The 16806-nt window shown below is 54.6% G+C and overlaps 2 protein-coding genes and 4 non-coding genes across 8 annotated transcripts in view; all 6 read right to left on the bottom strand.

Annotated features, from left to right (window-relative positions):
* Positions 1-217: 217 nt before the first annotated feature.
* On the bottom strand, positions 218-5659 carry IL34 (interleukin 34). Of its 3 annotated transcripts, none has more exons than XM_030282026.4 (7): positions 5557-5659; positions 4399-4739; positions 4202-4305; positions 3844-3921; positions 3584-3757; positions 800-938; positions 218-689 (listed from the first exon to the last, which is right to left on the bottom strand). In XM_030282026.4, the coding sequence occupies exons 2-7, from the start codon at positions 4424-4426 to the stop codon at positions 670-672; spliced, it is 543 nt and encodes a 180-aa protein (XP_030137886.1). In that variant the 5' UTR covers positions 4427-4739; positions 5557-5659; the 3' UTR covers positions 218-669.
* TRNAG-GCC (transfer RNA glycine (anticodon GCC)) lies at positions 1011-1081 on the bottom strand. Its single transcript has one exon. It is a non-coding gene; the product is annotated as a tRNA-Gly (tRNA).
* TRNAG-GCC (transfer RNA glycine (anticodon GCC)) lies at positions 1773-1843 on the bottom strand. The gene has a single exon. It is a non-coding gene; the product is annotated as a tRNA-Gly (tRNA).
* TRNAG-GCC (transfer RNA glycine (anticodon GCC)) lies at positions 2706-2776 on the bottom strand. The gene has a single exon. It is a non-coding gene; the product is annotated as a tRNA-Gly (tRNA).
* On the bottom strand, positions 3330-3400 carry TRNAG-GCC (transfer RNA glycine (anticodon GCC)). The gene has a single exon. It is a non-coding gene; the product is annotated as a tRNA-Gly (tRNA).
* Positions 5660-8320: 2661 nt separating the features above from the next.
* SF3B3 (splicing factor 3b subunit 3) overlaps positions 8321-16806 on the bottom strand; it is a 28407-nt gene continuing 19921 nt past the window's right edge. Inside the window, exons 19-26 of the mRNA XM_030282511.4 lie at positions 16078-16283; positions 15056-15212; positions 13580-13705; positions 12645-12857; positions 11627-11725; positions 11070-11213; positions 10216-10320; positions 8321-9228 (exon numbers count right to left, since the gene is read on the bottom strand). Of these exons, the coding sequence (XP_030138371.1) occupies positions 9088-9228; positions 10216-10320; positions 11070-11213; positions 11627-11725; positions 12645-12857; positions 13580-13705; positions 15056-15212; positions 16078-16283 (1191 nt within the window). The 3' untranslated portion in view covers positions 8321-9087. The remainder of the gene's footprint in view (positions 9229-10215; positions 10321-11069; positions 11214-11626; positions 11726-12644; positions 12858-13579; positions 13706-15055; positions 15213-16077; positions 16284-16806) is intronic.

Raw genomic sequence — 16806 nt, 5'->3', positions numbered from 1 at the left:
AGGGGGGAGGCAGCCAGGCAGCCCCAGTGCCTCCAGTGTGCCGCCTGCCCACGCCACCAAGCACAACAAACAAATCCAGATGTTTCCTTGCTGGGGAAGCAGCCAGGGCTGAGGGAGGCAGCTTGGCAGGGGTCCCTTTACCAGAGTGAGTCTCTCCCCAACAGCAGTGTGGGAGGTGGCTAACACCCCAAAAGAGGAGGCAGTGCAGGCAGTGGGATTCTCTTTGCTGGTCCTTTATTTTGGGTAAGGCTGGAGGTTCCCAGGACCCAGTCGGAAGCTGAGCTGCAATGCTAAAGAATTAACTGGTGTTTATTCAAAGCTGAGGAAAAAATACAAATGGAGAGAAACAGAGTGATGCCCTCACCTGCCCCTTGGGCAGGGAGAGCTGTGTGCCCCACAACAGCTGCCTGCCACAGGGGGCTGTGTCTGACCCCACACCCATGCAAAGGGTGGCAGACATTTTGGATGGACGAGATCCCAGCCATAAACAGTCCCACAGTTCTGGAAAGGGTTGTGTTTGGTCCTGGAAGGAGTGGCATTTGTCCCACCTTTGCAGCTTCCTTGGGAACCCACCATGGGGCTCTGGGAGGAGCAGAGCAGAGGCAGCATCCAAGGCTCCAGGGCAAGGAGGTGTCCAGTGAGGGGTTGAGTGAAGGATCTCCCACAGTGTTAGGTGGACTCCCACCGACCTGAACAGAGGGAACGGTACCATGGTGTGGGAAAGGGTGACCTTCCCTGAATCCATCCCTGGCACCTGCGTTCCCCGAGATCGGGGCCCCCACCGTGATCCCCAACTCACAGGGCCCCCCGAAGAGCATCCGCATGACCTTGAGGCAGTTGTCCAGCAGTGCCTTGGGGCGAACAGCCTTGCTCCGGCTCTCAGCGCCCGCGCTGTAGATCAGCTTCACCAGATCGGCCACCACGGTTTCCACGTCTGTCTGCAGTGACAAATCACCAGGATGTCACCACGGTCCCCCAAGGGACAGAGAGGTGCAAAAGAATGTCGCTGTTGCATTGGCCGGGAATCGAACCCGGGCCTCCCGCGTGGCAGGCGAGAATTCTACCACTGAACCACCAATGCCAGATGTGCACAGCATCCCAGCCCTCCCCCCACACTCCCAAACCCAGCGCGCTGCGACCAGCAGGGACAGGCCCTGTCAGCTCTGAACACCCCCACAAATCACCCCAACACAGCTCTCAGCACGCCGCTCCAGCCCATGCCAACACCTCTTCCCGCTGCCTCACATCCCCTACAGCAAGGAGGCCTTGTCAGCAGCCCTCACACTTAACCTCTCATGAGACAACCCAGCAAATCTCCTCTCCCCACGCAGGGGCTGCACAACCTGCCCGTGGCACAGGACAACCCAGCCGCACTTTGGGTTCACATTGCTGACCCAGCCGTGACAGGCCACCCACACCCAGTGCCCAAACACAGCCCCCTTGGATGTGGCAGCACACCCACACCCATGCAGACCCGACTGCCCTGGGCCTCACTGCCACCGAGTCTGAGACCCTTGTCACTGCCACCAAACCAGAAACCCTCACTGTCACAGCCATGGACTGTCACTGACCATAAGGCAGGGTCCCTCCCTGCCACCAAGGCCTCGGGGATCACCACTGTGCCCTGGCTTTGTTCCACCGACAGTGACACTCCTCACATCCACACAGGGGGAAAGATGTGCCAGAGAAATGTGTAATCAATCCCTGCAGGTACCCAGGGGAATCCCCATGGCCCCCCCAGAGACTCTGGGTGCCAAAAAAGGTATCACTGTTGCATTGGCCGGGAATCGAACCCGGGCCTCCCGCGTGGCAGGCGAGAATTCTACCACTGAACCACCAATGCCAGATGTGCAGAGTGTCTGAACCCTCCCCACACGATCCCCCGTCCCAAATCCAGCAGAGTGAGTGCAGTGCGGGCAGGCACTGCCGGCCTGAGCACACCACACACACAGACACACCAAGGGCCACCCCAGCACACAGCTCTGCTAACGCCGCTCCAGCCCATGGAAGCGCCTCTGCTGCTGCCTCACCAGCAAAGAGGCCTTGTCAGCAGCCTTTGGATGTAACCCTCTGATGACAACCCAGCAAAGCTCCCTCGCTCCTCAGAGGGGCTGCAGAACCTGCCTGTGGCACTGGACAGCCCAGCCACACTTCGGGTTCATATTGGCGACCCAGCTGTGACAGGCCACCCACATCCAGCACCCAAACATCTCTGCCTTGGGGTGCACAAGCAACCCATGGCTGCATGGACCCAAGTCAGGTGGAAGGGCTGGGGGCTGCAGAGTTGAAAGTCAGGACACCGGGCTGCACTGATGAGGAGCCAAACCCTGGGTTTTGAGGGGGAGCAAAATAATTGTCCCACTGAACCACATTTGCCAGATATGTAGGTGCCCACAGCTACCATCTGCCTCCATGGCCTGGGCACCCTTGACATGAGCCAGCACCTCCCGCTGCTCCTAAAGCAGGGACCTTCACTACACCCCTTGCTGTCACTGAGCCACTGTTCATCCCTGCCGGTCACTCACCAAAGCATCTCCTCTCACTGCTCCCCGGTGCCACCGAGCCAAGAATACTCAGTGCTGGAGATGCAGAGAGAGCACCTCTACAGGAATGTCCAAGGGAGTCCTCACGGAGCACCTCTGCGCTATTCCATGGGCACCCTGGAAGCCCCCAAAGGACAGCAGGGTGCAAAAGAATGTCGCTGTTGCATTAGCCGGGAATCGAACCCGGGCCTCCCGCGTGGCAGGCGAGAATTCTACCACTGAACCACCAATGCCAGATGTGCACAGCATCACAGCCCTCCCCCCACACTCCCAAACCCAGCGCTGCGACCAGCAGGGACAGCCCTGTCACCTCTGAACACCCTCACAAATCACCCCAACACAGCTCTGAGCACGCCGCTCCAGCCCATGCCAACACCTCTTCCCGCTGCCTCACATCCCCTACAGCAAGGAGGCCTTGTCAGCAGCCCTCACACTTAACCTCTCATGAGACAACCCAGCAAATCTCCTCTCCCCACGCAGGGGCTGCACAACCTGCCCGTGGCACAGGACAACCCGCCGCACTTTGGGTTCACATTGCTGACCCAGCCGTGACAGGCCACCCACACCCAGTGCCCAAACGCAGCTGTCTCGGGGTGCAGCAGCTCCATGAGGGTGCAGAAGCTTAGGCAGAGAGGCAGAAACTGTCACCAGGAAAACAGGGATGAACTCATGGGCACCTTCTGCCTGATCCCCCGCGACTGCCGGCCCTGGGAGTGCCACCCCGTGACGGAGGTCGGTGTGTGTGACAATCCCGTTGGGTCGCAGGCAAGAAAAAAGTGAAGCTGTTGCATTGGCCGGGAATCGAACCCGGGCCTCCCGCGTGGCAGGCGAGAATTCTACCACTGAACCACCAATGCCAGATGTGCAGCACTGCTTAGGCACTGCCCCACGGCCCCACTCCCCACACCCAATTTCTGTCTTGGCACCCTGCCCAGCCCTTCCACTGAACCCACCCCGAGGGAACCATGCCCTTGTGGAGCCCTCCCAGCACAGGAGTGCCAGACGTGCAGCTGGGCTGGGGTGCCAGGGGGGAGCCTCACCTGCCGGTACTTGCTGTACTCCTCGCCCAGGGCATCAAAGAGCTGGCAGAGCTCCTGGGTGTACTTCCAGGATGGGTGCTTCTCTGGCAGCACCTCACGGATCCGCAGCACTGCCTGGGAGCTGACATGGAACCAGAGGTACCGCAGTGCTGCCTCCGACACTGTCCCGTTGCGCTAAAGGGCAAGAGGGTGAGAGCCGTGCAGCCCCGTGGGTCCCTGGAGTGCTCCCGACATGGGACTCTCCCCTGCCACCGTCTTACCAGGCGAGTGATGTTGGATGGTCTCAGCACCTCTTCGTACTGGACCTGAACTGTGTAGTCGATGGGAAAGTAGTGTTTCTGGAAAGGCAAGGAAGAGCATGGGGGCTGGCAAGGGGCAAAGTAATGGGCACATCTTTGCCAGCCTCAGCATGATGCCAGGGAGCCGGTGTCCTTTGGTGTGGGCAGCCCCCAGCAGAAGTAATCCTGGGCACAATTTGGTAGAAAATGTCCCTGGTAAAAAACACAGCACCCAGCAGCTGTAGAGCAGCAGGTGCTGCCCCCCACCCATGTCCCCCCTGGAGCAAATTGGGGCCCTGCAATGCCACGTGTCCCCCCCACCTCCCAAAGCTGGGGTTACCATGTACTGCAGGCGCATCTCATACTGCAGCTTGTCCTGGAGCAGGCGGGTGAGCTCGCATTCGCCCGGCGCCGCGGCCTCCAGCCCCAGCACAGCCAGGACACCTGAGCAGCCAAAGCCAGTGGTGTCAGCCCCCTCAGGGACACCCACTGAGGTGACTCCTGAGGCCATCCCCCCTGTCCCCCAGCTGTACTCACACAGGACGGCAGCGTAGCCCTGCTGCATGTTGATGGTGGCCGTCAGTGGAGCCCCAGGCTGTGCCTACATGGCTGGGGCTCACAGGGAGCCTCCAGGGCAGTGGCGTGGATGGTGTGGGGACAAGGGACAGGTGTAGGCTCCGGGCACTGGCTGCTCTCCGGTAGCCCCGGGCAGTTGTCCCCTGCCATGGATGGGGGGTTAGTCCCCCTTCCCGGCAGTCCCCGCTGGCTTCTCCTCTCCAGCTGTGGCAGGGCAGCAGCAGGTCCCGGGGCCGTCACAGGGTGTTGGCAGTGATGTGTTTGCAGGGGTGCAGGAGCACCCCCGGACTGCGAGAGGGAATCTGGGGGAAGAGAGCCCCGGCTGCAGCCCCAGGGCAGGCAGATGCCCAGGCTGCAGCCCCCAGGCAGGACATCCGCTCCGAGCCCCGGGGCCGCGGGGAAGGGACAGCCCCGCGTGAGCCTCGAGTGGCCAAAAGACTGTGGGTGGCCGTGGAGCCGCTATGCCTCTGTCCTGCTTGGGGCAGGGCTACCAGGGCTTCCCTGATGACACCCTCAGGGGATTTCCAGGGAGGGAGGGGGATCAACCCGGCCCAGCTATCCCAGCGGTGATTAAGTCAGCCAAAGAAAGCTGGGGGACGGGGCAGGTAAAATGGCCAAGCCACCGCGTGCTGGGTCCCCACACAGAGGTGTCGTGTCCCTACACCCCTGTGAAGGGGGCCCTGCCGTGCCCCCGCGCTGTGGAAGGAGACCATAGCATGTCCTTGCGCCACATGTTCCACAGCGTGTCCCCTCACGAAGGAGGGTGTGTTGTGTCCATGCCATATCCCAGCACGGCAGGGGCCCCATCTCCATCCCCACCCCACATCCCGGTGCCAGGGGGGCCACGCTGTGTCCCCCCGCGATGCCATGTCCCGGGGGGAAGCAGCCGTGCCGTGTACCGTGCCGTGCGCCCACGCAAAGGCGTCGTGCGGTGTCCCGGCGCGAAGCGGTGCCACCCACAACCCCCGGCGAAGGGACCTCCGTGCCATGTCCCCGCAGTATGTCCCCAAGCGAACGCGGCCGGGTGGCGGGGTGCGCGTGTCCCGTGGCGCGTCCCCGAGCGGGGCCGTGGGTGCCCGGCCGCCCCCCGCGCCCCCGCGCGAGGCTCCGCGGACCCACCTGGCGCGGCGCGGGGCCGCGGGCGCGGGACGCGTCCAGCCGCGGGCGGCGGCGGCGGCGGGGCCGTGCCCGCGCTCCCGGGAGGCGGGCGGGGGGCGGCGGCGCGGGGAGCGGGCGGGGCGGCGGCCGGGGGCCGGACGGGGAGTGGGGACCGAGCGACCGCCCCGCACGGCCCGCGGAGAGTTCGGCCCTGCTCCGCCGCCGGTGCTCGGCCACCCCCGCCGGGGGGTGTCCCCAGGGTAGGGAGGGAGAGCGGGAAGAGTCCCCAGGGTACGCAGGTAGCCCAGGCTGGCGTGTCCCCAGGGTGCTTGGCTTACCCTCGTGGATACCTCCCTGCTCCTCGGGGTGCTTTGCTGTCTCAGCCGGGTGTCCCCAGGGTGCTTGGCTGACCCTCGCGAGTATCTCCCTGTTCCACGCAGGTGTCCCCGGGAGTGCTCAGTGAGCCCACGCTGAGTGTCCCGGGATGTTCAGCTGCTCAGTTCACCTAGTCAAGGTACCCCCAACGTGCTCGGCTCATCCAGCTGAGTATCCTCAGGGTGTTTGGCTCATCTTGCTGGGTCCCTCCCTGCTCCTCGAGGTACTTTGCTGCACCAGCCCCTGGGTGTTGGTCTAACTATGGTAAATGGCTCCACTCCTCAGGGTGCTAAGCCGTCCCTGCAGGGTGTCCACCCAACCCAGTCAGCGCCCACATAACCGCTGGGGTGCCCAGCTGATTACTCTGCACAGCCCTGGGCTCAGCAGGAGGCTCTGCTCTGCCAGCACTGACACCTCTAGGGTGCTGCGCTTTCCTGGCCAGGTGCCCCAGGGCACTCCTGGGCTGAGCACCCATGGGCACGTTTGGGACAATCAAAGTGGGAATCAGCCAGTGCCTTCCCAGGATGTGCCTGGGGAAGGGCTGCACTGCAGCACTAATCTCAGAGGGGCTGAAATATTCTTAGCTGACTCTGCTCCTTCTGGCCCAAGCCCATGTCACCCTCTCAGGATGCTTCAGGGCTGAGCTCCTGCCAGGAGCAGGGGCCAAGGGACATGGGACATTGTCCTCCCCCACATCATCCTGAAGAGCCCCTTGGAAGAGCCACTGTGTCTGCGCTCAGGGCTGCTGAGCATCCACAGGGTCAGCAAGAAACATCGGCTATCAAAGAGTGGGTCAGTGCTCCCAGGGAAACGCGTGGGAAGGAATGCACTTCTGCCTGTGAGAGCGCACTGGGATTCCCCTGGCACGGAGTCAGGGCCACTGCCGTGCTCCTGCCAAGCTTCCCCTGGTCCTGGCCAGTCTCGGGCACGGCCCTTGCCTCCCTCCCAGCACTCGTCGGGGGCAAGATGCTCAGCTCTAAGCAGGGAAGGAGCCGCTCCAGCTCCTCACTCAGGTGTCCGCAGGGATTTTGCCCGCAGCTGCTGCAGTCGCTGGAGGAAGCCATTTAATAGCATTCCCTGCCCACGTATTCATCAGCCTGGCAGCCGGGATGGGGCGAGGAAGAGAAAGTGTGGAGCTGCGCAGCGCTGTGCTGGGGGCGGTTTGCTCTCCCTGGCTGCTCCGGGGCTGGAAATCAGCGCTGGGATGAGCCCAAGGCAAACAGCTTCCCGTGCACAGTGCACAGCCCCGGGAGCTCTGCTCCCACACGGCAGCAGTCCCCTGCGGCTGCAGGGAGGAGCTCTGTCTGAGATAAACCTTCCTTGTCCCAGTGAAGGGCAGCTGGGGGCCCAGCCAGCTCCCCACAAGCACCCAGCTCCTTATGGCCAGGAATGGGTCCCCTCCAGGCTTTGCCTTTTACTGGAAGCAGCTTATTCACCAGGCACAGCCAAGCAAGTAAAACCTTGTGCTTGGAACCAGTTTGGGAACATCTCAAGACATGCCCCCCCTTCCCTGCTTTCACTTTCAGGACACCAGCATGACAAATACCAAAGGCCACTGGAGCTCTGTTTGAAGTGCCCTCTGATCCAAAGCATCACTCCCTCAGGGAGGACAGGGAGCACAGGGTGAGCACTTTATGGCAAGCCAGAAGCTGGACCCCACAAAGTTCAGCTCCCCTTGTCCTTCCTTGACACAGCCACCCCCACTCAAACCAGGGGAGCACAGAGCCCTTTGCTCTGCCAGCAGAGGATGGGTGGGGCTGTCAGAGCCAAAGGGTGCAGTCCTCCTTGTAAGCCCCTGCCAACGCAGGCCGCCAAGGTTGAAACAAGGCAGGAGGGGAGAGGAGGGTGCAAAGGACAGGGCAGGAGGGTGTTTGCCCTCACCCCACCCAGTACGTGCACTGGAGAACATGAAAGCTCTTCAAAGGAAGCACAGGCATCAAGGACCACGTTTCTCCAAGCCCCAGGTGGGGAGCAGCATCCTTACCTGAATGTCACAGGCTATCAGACAGCCCCCTCCAGCAGGAGTAAGCAGGGAGCAACCCAGCAGAACCACTTGCTGTATGGGTACACTCTGACTGGGAGCTTCTGCAGCCAGCCACCAAACCTCTGGGACAAGGACCTTTCCCCAGCCCTCCTGTCAGCAAACTGCTCCTCCCAGAGCTGCTGCTGCTACCCCAACGTGCAGTCATGCTCTGAACAGCTGCAAAAACGGCTCTTCCCTCTCTCCACAGCCTGCTCTGTGTGTCCCAGGGCAGACCAAGCAGCAGGGGACCAGCTCCAGGTAGGGCAGGGGGCAGCAAGGGGCCTGTAGGAGCACAGGGGCTCAGGGTGTGCACATTTCTGCTATTCTCCTCCTCCCCTCCCGCTAGGTCAGCAGCAGCTGCCACGAAGAAGAGCCCCAGCGCCAGGGTAGTGAAAAAACAGGCTTTTATTCTTCATGTGCTGCTCACAGTCACAGCTTGGAGACACTCTCTTGCCAAAGTTATTATGAAACAAATCAAGTCCCAGACTCAGGCCTCGCTCTTCCCCACCCCCAAGAGAGTCAACATTGTACAAAACTCTATTTACAGGGAAAACAGTCAGAAATGGCGAGTCCAAAAAACCCCCTTGCAATTCAGAAAATACAAGACAAGTGTGACAGTTACACCCTCCACACAGCCAGCCTCCCATTGGCTGCTCCCTGGACTAGTATAAGCCCACAGCAGCTCACACTGGCTACTAAAAGAGGAGCCTGGTAATCCTGAATCATGCCACAGCCCTTTGCTTTTGTTTCCTAAAACGCTGGGAAATCACAACCCCACTTGACCCAACAAAGACTCAGCTGGATCTGCCCTACAGAACTTTCAGCAAGACACCCTGGGACTCCCCCATTCGAAGGAGAGGACAAGGAGATGGGGCTGAGGGTCAGCTGGCAGCCCTGCTTGGGCACTTCCCAAGAGAGAACTGCTCTGGCCAGAAGCCGGAATGTCGGGAGCCTTCACATAGGCAGCGGGATGTGTTGGGAAACCTAATAGCTGATACTGTATTTACTGGAGTCACGTTACTTCGAAACACAAACCAAGAAGACCAAACCAATATTTGAAAAGGGGGGAAAAAAAGCACACATTCCTCCTCCCAGTGGTGCCTGGAAGAGCACCCAGAGGAGCTGTGAGCACTTCTGCCCTTGCCAGCTGCCACTCAGAAAGCGTAGCGCGTGCGGATGTCTTCCAGCTTCTTGGACACCTCGGGTGGGGTCCGGTCCAGCTCCTCAGCCACATTCTTCTGTTTGTTAGGCTCCATGGAGTTGAACTGCTCACACAGGTCCCCATCAATCACGTTCTGGAGGGGCAAGGAGGAGAGAACTGAATCGAAACCACACAGAGGCACTGAACCCTGCCTAAATAGGGAAAAATGGCCACAAACAGTTTGTTCCCAGGACTTTCTTAATCCTATCCTGGAAACAAGACCATGCTCGGTGACCTCATCTGCTGAATAGAACCAGTTAGCATCACATTAATTACTGGCCAGCCTGATTAACGAAACAGAAACCCAAAAGGCCTGGGTGCAGCTGAAGAATCACACAAGGGAAAGGAAGAGAGATCTGCCTGGGTCCGAGCCCTGCACGGGGGAGGCTGTGAGTGATGACAAAGGCAGCTTCAATCAAATGGGAGCAATCTCTGAGGCTGTGTATGTGGCAAATCGCCTCAAGCTCATTGAGACCACCACCACCCTCCACTTCTAGAGAGCTTCGTCTGCTGGGACAGTGTTCTGACTGACTCCAGACTCATTACTCTGGTAGTAGCTACCACTGAGATCTGTCTGGTCAGAGCATTTAGCAGTTCACAGTTTCTAAAAGTTCCTCAAAAGCAGAAATAGGCAGTAACAGCTGTTTCTGAACTTGCATTTCCCTTTCCAATGGCGGTGGAAAAAACAACCCAGGGCAGCACTCAATTTGATCCAGCCACACCAACAGCTACGTAATGCTGCTTCTCCTGGTGGAAAATGGAGATGCTGTGGGAAGTAGAGAAGTGCAGCGACAGCACCTCTGGCCTTGGGTCTTAGGACCAACCCTCAGGAGACTCATTACAAGCGTTAAGAAACCAAAACAGACATATATTGAGTGCTAAGCACTGCTCTCCTAACAGACTGCGGCTCAAGAACCAGCCACCACAGGCACTACACAAGCCATTACTGACAGTACCCCACTTCTCCCTACTAAACAGCAGTCTTGCCCTGTTCAAGACAATACCCTTGCCTTGCTTCTGCCAGCCTCAGGCAGCTCTGTGCCCCAAAGCAGCTCTCTGATCCCACATGCTCAGGGCTTACCTTCACTGGGAAGTAGTAGGAGCGGAAACTGAGATGGTCTCGTCCACAGAGAGGAGGGTGCTCAGACCGTAAGTGCATTTCCACATGCTGGAAGAAGTCATGATCCTGGGGAGATACAGGATTGATAAGAGAACAGTTGGGTACACATTAGTGCTGCTAGCAAGGCAAGACAACACCCATTAGAAGGTGCTCCTGCACTGGCTGAAACATGGCTATTACATGGCCATTTGGGGTTGGATGAGATATCTTTAAATGTCCTTTCCAATCTAATCCGTTCTGTGGTTAACAGACTCTGCCAGAGCAGCCCTGCACATGGCAGCCACAGTCACATCCCTTTCCACCTGCAAAGCACCCACAGCAGAGCTAAGCAGCCACCCTGGTCAGGATCAGCCTCCCAGGAAACGAGGCACAGAGCAGCTGTGCAGCACGGACCTGCAGCTCCAACAGGGAATGTCTTGCCACCCACTGCTCCAAGAGGCCACAGCAAATAGAGAACAGAAAACCATCCTCAGGACTTGAAACATCACTGCCTGATCAACACTTCAGAGGCTACACAAAGCATGCCAAAGGACTCCTCCCTCCTCAGACACTGAATCACCCAAAGCTCCTTGAAAGCACAAACAGATACAGAACAACAGTGCAACAAGGAATGCTCCTAACTCTTTACAGAATCAATTCAGAGCTCAACAAACTCCTTCTCTTCACTTCTGCACTGGAGCCACAAGCTCTTCCTGTAGCTCAGGTTTTCAGCCACTGTGGAGCCCCTCCAGGGAATGCAGCATATTTAGTATACTGGCTTTAGGTGGGTGCAGAAAAAGCAGCAAGACTGCAGCCTGATGCTTGTGCTTGCTTACCTCATGGGAAGTAAAAGGAACCAAGATTCCTATCCCCCCTGATAAGGTGGTATAAACAAGAGATTCAGAGCCTCCTGGAATCAGTGTGGTCTTCTGCAAGGAAAGCACCGTTTCTCCCACGTGATAATTCATAATCACTTCAGCCTGAAAGGAAGCACAGAAGCATGTTTTTTCTTTAGTTTGTATAAAAGCATCAAAGGGCTTGAGAGAGGAAAGCAGAATAAATTCAGCCAACTGCTAGTTCTGAAATGCCTTTCTAGAGAGGAAGTGCCTTCCACCTGTGACCAGATGGCAAAACTCAGCTGGACAAACGGATGCAAGTAATGAGAGAAAGCAGCAGAAGAAAATTAGCTGCTTCCATCAAACACACCAAACTGGCTTCAGCTATGATTTCAGAAATTTGGCTTGCAGCAACAGTGAAAACAGATCACTCACAGCAGAGCAGACTGTGTAAAGCAGAACTGCCAATACATCTCCTGGACAACACTGCGAATGTCTTCAGAGAAAAGCAGTGCATTCTTTTCCTAAAATAACATGTGCTTCCCACAAAGTATTACCTTCTGCGATGCTCCATTGAGCAGGCCCCTGTCCCAGAGAGCTTTGTTGCCTGTGGGATCCTCATCTACTTCATCATTGGTGTTGGGAGGCAATCTCACCTGTGTTGAAAGAGGAAAGAAGAATCAGCAAGCTGCAGAGAAGCAGCACAATCTCTGGAGAACCCTTGTGCTGTCTGAAAGGCTGCTTTTGTGGACCCTGCAAGAACCACTTTATACTTACAGCAGAATCATCCAGGTGCCTCTCCAAAGCAGCCTTTCCAGTTATATGACAACTGTGCTAACAAGACCAATAACCCATCACTCAGAAACACAGGCAGGGCCTCGCAACCAGCCTCTGCAGATCACCCTGGGAGGTATGGTCAAACCGATCTGAAGGTGGTTTCCACTAAGGAAACAGTTTGATGGATGGGGGGCAGGAAAACTGAAGAAGAATGATTTGTGTGTTTTGGCCAAATCCTGCAGGCGCAGCATTTGACACTTGCTGAACTCTGCACTCCAAAGCACCCGAGCACGCTTCAGAAAGAGATCAAAGCTCTGCCAGAAAGACCATCTATTCTTTCCTCCTCCCTTGCTGAAGTCCAGCCAAGTGGGGAAGTGTTGGCTGACAAAGCCAACTGTGAAGAGGAAGTGACAGAGAAAGCTCAATGCCAGCGATGAGGTTTAGTCAGAAAAAGTAAGAGTGATAACCCTGACTCAAATTCTCATGGGCCCTTTCACAGCAACAAGCTTCTTTTCAAGGCTTACTGACAGTAAGTTTTGAGACAATATAAACACAAATTACTGGACACCTCAGAAATATGTTTATGACTTGCTGATGCTTTAACTTACTCACTTCATTTAACAAACAGATAAACTATCTTTTCAGCCCACTATGACGACAAAGACACCCCATGAAAACAAGTCAATTGTACAGGGTGTTGTCTCCAGCTAATGACATTCTCATTCTTTTAAGATAAATCATGGATGTTTTAAGGGAAAATATGTCCAAAAAGGCCCGACTTCAGCAAAGCATACTCACCACACAGATGTTACCAAACTTGTCTGCTCCAGCCACGGTGTCATAATCCAGGAGTGTTGCTGTAGTGACCCACCGGGGGTAAGTGTCATCAGCAAAGATAATGAGCTGGTTCTCGTTCCTTTTGTAACGCACCCAGATGAAACTTTCCTGAACATCTGAAACAATCACTCTGTGCCCAATGGTTTGGATGCCACAGATGTAGTTGGCAATGTGCTTTTGAGAGAGAAAGGACAAAACCTTAAGTGCTTCAAACAGGGAAGTACAACACTACTCCAGCTGAAACACTCTTTTCACTGTGAACTACAGCTCACTCCCCACTTCCCAAAATTTCCTCCAAAAATACCCTCATTTCTGCCATACTACAGTCCCACTCTAAATACACCAATACAAGGCAACCTAACATGCACCACATGGCATTCACAGCCTTCCCTGTATGAACACTGTCCAGAGAACAAGTGCTGCTGGTGAGACAGTGACCGGAGATGTCAGGACATCCCTACAAGCAGGTATTGCTTCCATGTCTTCTCACTACATGGTCATGGAAGGCTCAGGAAGGAAAGCTTCAATTTTTCATGTGAGTCATGTTTTAGGAAAAAAAAACCAAACTAACAAAACCACACACCAGAAAAAAAAAAAAAAAAGCTCCTCTACAAGTTCCCAGTCTGTCTGTTACCTTGCTGGAGTTCTTTTGTGCAGTAATGAGCTACTGGCACAAGTTCTGCAGCTTACACGAGAGAAGGAGGAGCAGCAATTAACTTAGAAAATCTCTAGTCCAGCATTCCTCTGGATAGATGCACCCAGCAAGGCAAACAGACAGCTCTGATAACCAAATGAACAGTTGGGCTGGAGTAGCAGCTAAACCCTGTGTTTCACTCTGGCTGCAAAGTATTACTCGCTCCAAGCTAACAGCTCTGGTCAGGAACAGAGGGCAGTACCTTATTCTCACATTTCCGTAGCAGTTTCTTCTTGCCCAGGTCATACACACGCAGGAGCTTTCCAACTCCAATTAAGACTCGGCCTTGGAATGGAGCAATGGCTGCAGGGACCTCCTCCACAGGGGTCTAGAGAGGGAAGAGGAAGATTGTGAAATCCTCATCATTAAGAGAGCTAACATTAAATAAACCTTCAGACCAGATTCAGATAATGGTATGGCTGAAGTTCACTGGCCTGTACCAAGGCTTTCAATGTAAAAGGCTATTAACAATCTTTTTCTACAGGCGAGGCAACAGGTCAGTCCCTCACAGACAGATATCACACACAGAGCTAAGAGAGCCATGGACACTCACACATAACACACGGCTGTCAGTGCACCCTAACTGAAGCACAGGACTGCTGTAAGAGCCCCATACTGGGCAGGCAGCGAAAGAAGAACGAGGGTCTGGTTGCCTCAGTTCTTAGTACTGGTTTACATCCTACAGAAAGACTTTAGACTTTGCCTAAATCTACCCAGACTGTTTTTAAAGCAAGGCATGAATATAATTCACCCATCTGACATTGCCACCAAAGAAATTGTTAAATATGAACAACTGCAGTGTGTCCACAATTTCAGTAACTCAAACAGGGTTACTGTCTGAAAAATCTCCCACCACTAATCAATCCAAAATGATCAGCTACAGCAGAGAAGGAGAATATGTAGAAAGCTTCCAGTTACAGCATTCCTGGCTTGACTGCACTGGTTAAGAAAAGTTTATTTCACAACTTCAGCTCTGTCAACTTCCCAGTGGGTGTTCAGTGGCAGCAGAAAAGGCCATGCTCCAGGACAGAACCCACTCACTGCATCAGGGCTCTAGGAAATGAGTAAGCCACAACATTCCTTTCCATGTGTTCATCTGCTCAAATCTCAGCCATGCTGGAAGCATGTGGGAAGAACAGTAATTTTTCTGCTAAAACTTTTGCTGAAGCCCCCGAGACCTATCAAACAAGTTGGTCACTAATAATTTCTACACACAATCAAACAGCAACCAAGGAAGATGACAGCTCACAACAGCTGCACATGGTCGGCCAAGGACTTATAGTCTTAGCACTAGGGTTCAAGTAACCCAAGTATGAATTTGCTCTGTAAACAAGTGCTTTAGCAGCTCTCTGAGCTCATATTCCAGAAAGCAAACAGAGCCATTTTCCCTCCCCTCCCTAACAGGGGTATGAAAAACACTGCTCCTTTCCAATTTACCCAATTAGATGGGTAAAACTGCGACTCTTGCGAGATCTGTGTTAATTCTCAGCTCTGCAAAAGATGTACCAAATGATTTTGTAGGAGGCAGCTAATTTTCTCCACAGCTGCTTCCAGTGTGTAACACCAGCATGATAATCTTGCCCAGGATGCACCAAGTACTGCAATGTAACTGCAGCACTCAGGCAAGTAAGAACTAGTCCAACATTCAACCTGGAAATGATCCCATCACTCCCCATACCTTGTGCAGAAACTCCAGCTTCTCACCACTATTCACCAGCTTGTATGTGTAGACAAACCCCCCAGCAACTGAGCGTGGGTTCAGAATCAGGTCCTTGGCGACTCCCACCAGCACGTACCACTCATCACCAGTGTTGGAGAAGCGGCACACAGCCACGCTGGAAACGACAGACACACCAGGACATCAGTGTCATCACCACACTAATGCTGCACACCTGCATTCCCTGACAGCACAACCTGCACCTGCCCAGCAGCGATTTGAGAGTCCAAACCTTCAACACTGACATTCCCTTGTAGAAATGTTTAATGCAGATTTGTTCATTCTTCCACACTACACTCTCTGTATGTGTTCTAGCTGTCACATATGCCCAAAGCATTTTATGTTTTCACAATGCCCAGTGTTACTTTACACTTTCACAGGTTGGACACTGCCTAGTGATGTGCAAAACTCTACTAGAAGCTATTTTTCAAAGGCTGTTCCCATCAGGACATAGACAAATAACTTTCCTCATCTTCCAGTGTTATTTCCTGCTCAGTAAATAGGTCGGGCAGGTTGGAAATGGCAGGTCAGCCTTTTGGACTAACATGACCTAACTCTACTTCACCTGCTGAGGCACTTGCTATTCTTCATGGTTATTGTGTTGGTTTTCCCCTCCAGTCCTCTAACACTTCCCTTTCCATTTAATCTATCCTCAGTTTATCTGGATGGGAAGGAAAAGTAACAGATAATAGCACATTCTCTTTTTCCTAGATCTCTTATCTGTCATTTACACCCCTGTGGTGTTCTTTAGGCACTGGGGTACAGCAACCACATTTGGAGCATCACAAGCTCTTAATGCCACATGAGGACAAGATTAGAGCTGGAAGGGAAGGCAAGACATATCACCTCTGGAATTTCAAGCCAGTCTCTTGATAATATGTTCCATCTGGATTTCAGCTCAGTAACAGGATAAGCAAAAGGACAAAAACACCTAAGACTCATCAGAAGCAGGGACTCTTGCTGCATCTGGCAATGCTTCTTACCTGAAAGCAGCTTCATTCTGCTCCAGCTGGACCAGATCTAACGTATTTCCCTGGATGGGGTTCATCACTCTGATAACAGAGGCCCACTGACCATTCCCTGCCTTGGGAGCACCAAAGATGGACTCGGGAAGATTCTCGTTCAGAAAGGCTGCAGCCATCTCTGCAGCCAGCTCCCTCTCATCCTCACCCGCAGCCTCCACCATCTCCTACAGCATTGAAGGACAGGAGAAAAGAACAGCTCGGTGATTTCCTTTCCCAGTATGCTGATGCTCTGCATAGAACACAACCTCCCTGTTTTGCCTAAGCCCAGGTATTCTGGGGCATTCTTCTGCCTATGAAGACATAAAACCCATTAAGTCCCAAAGCTTCTAACCAGCCTGAGCTTATTCCCCAGGGAGCCTCAACAGCTCAGAGCACGGCTGTGTCAGCTCTGCTCTGCCCCAGTGACAGTTGTCTGGGGAGCTGTTTCTCCAAATCAACCCTGGAAACAATCCTGAGAAGAAAATAAACCCACTGAAATGCAAGCATCCTCAATCAACCACAGAAACCCCACAGAACATGTTACACAAGCAGGACTGTCCTCCACTAGGGTGGTTTTAAAACATGCCCTAACAACACACAAAGGAAGGAACACTGGGAAGTGGTGCATTCTGCTGAGATTTGTGTTTTGATCTCCACTCCTCTTCCAGTCCCTGCATTCACATGGGGCAGAAAGCCTTGCAGGTAATG

The sequence above is a fragment of the Taeniopygia guttata genome, chromosome 11, assembly GCF_048771995.1.
Source record: "Taeniopygia guttata chromosome 11, bTaeGut7.mat, whole genome shotgun sequence".
NCBI classification, from domain to species: domain Eukaryota; kingdom Metazoa; phylum Chordata; class Aves; order Passeriformes; family Estrildidae; genus Taeniopygia; species Taeniopygia guttata.
Note: the sequence above shows the minus strand (reverse complement) of the source record. Positions and strands in the feature narration are given on the sequence as shown.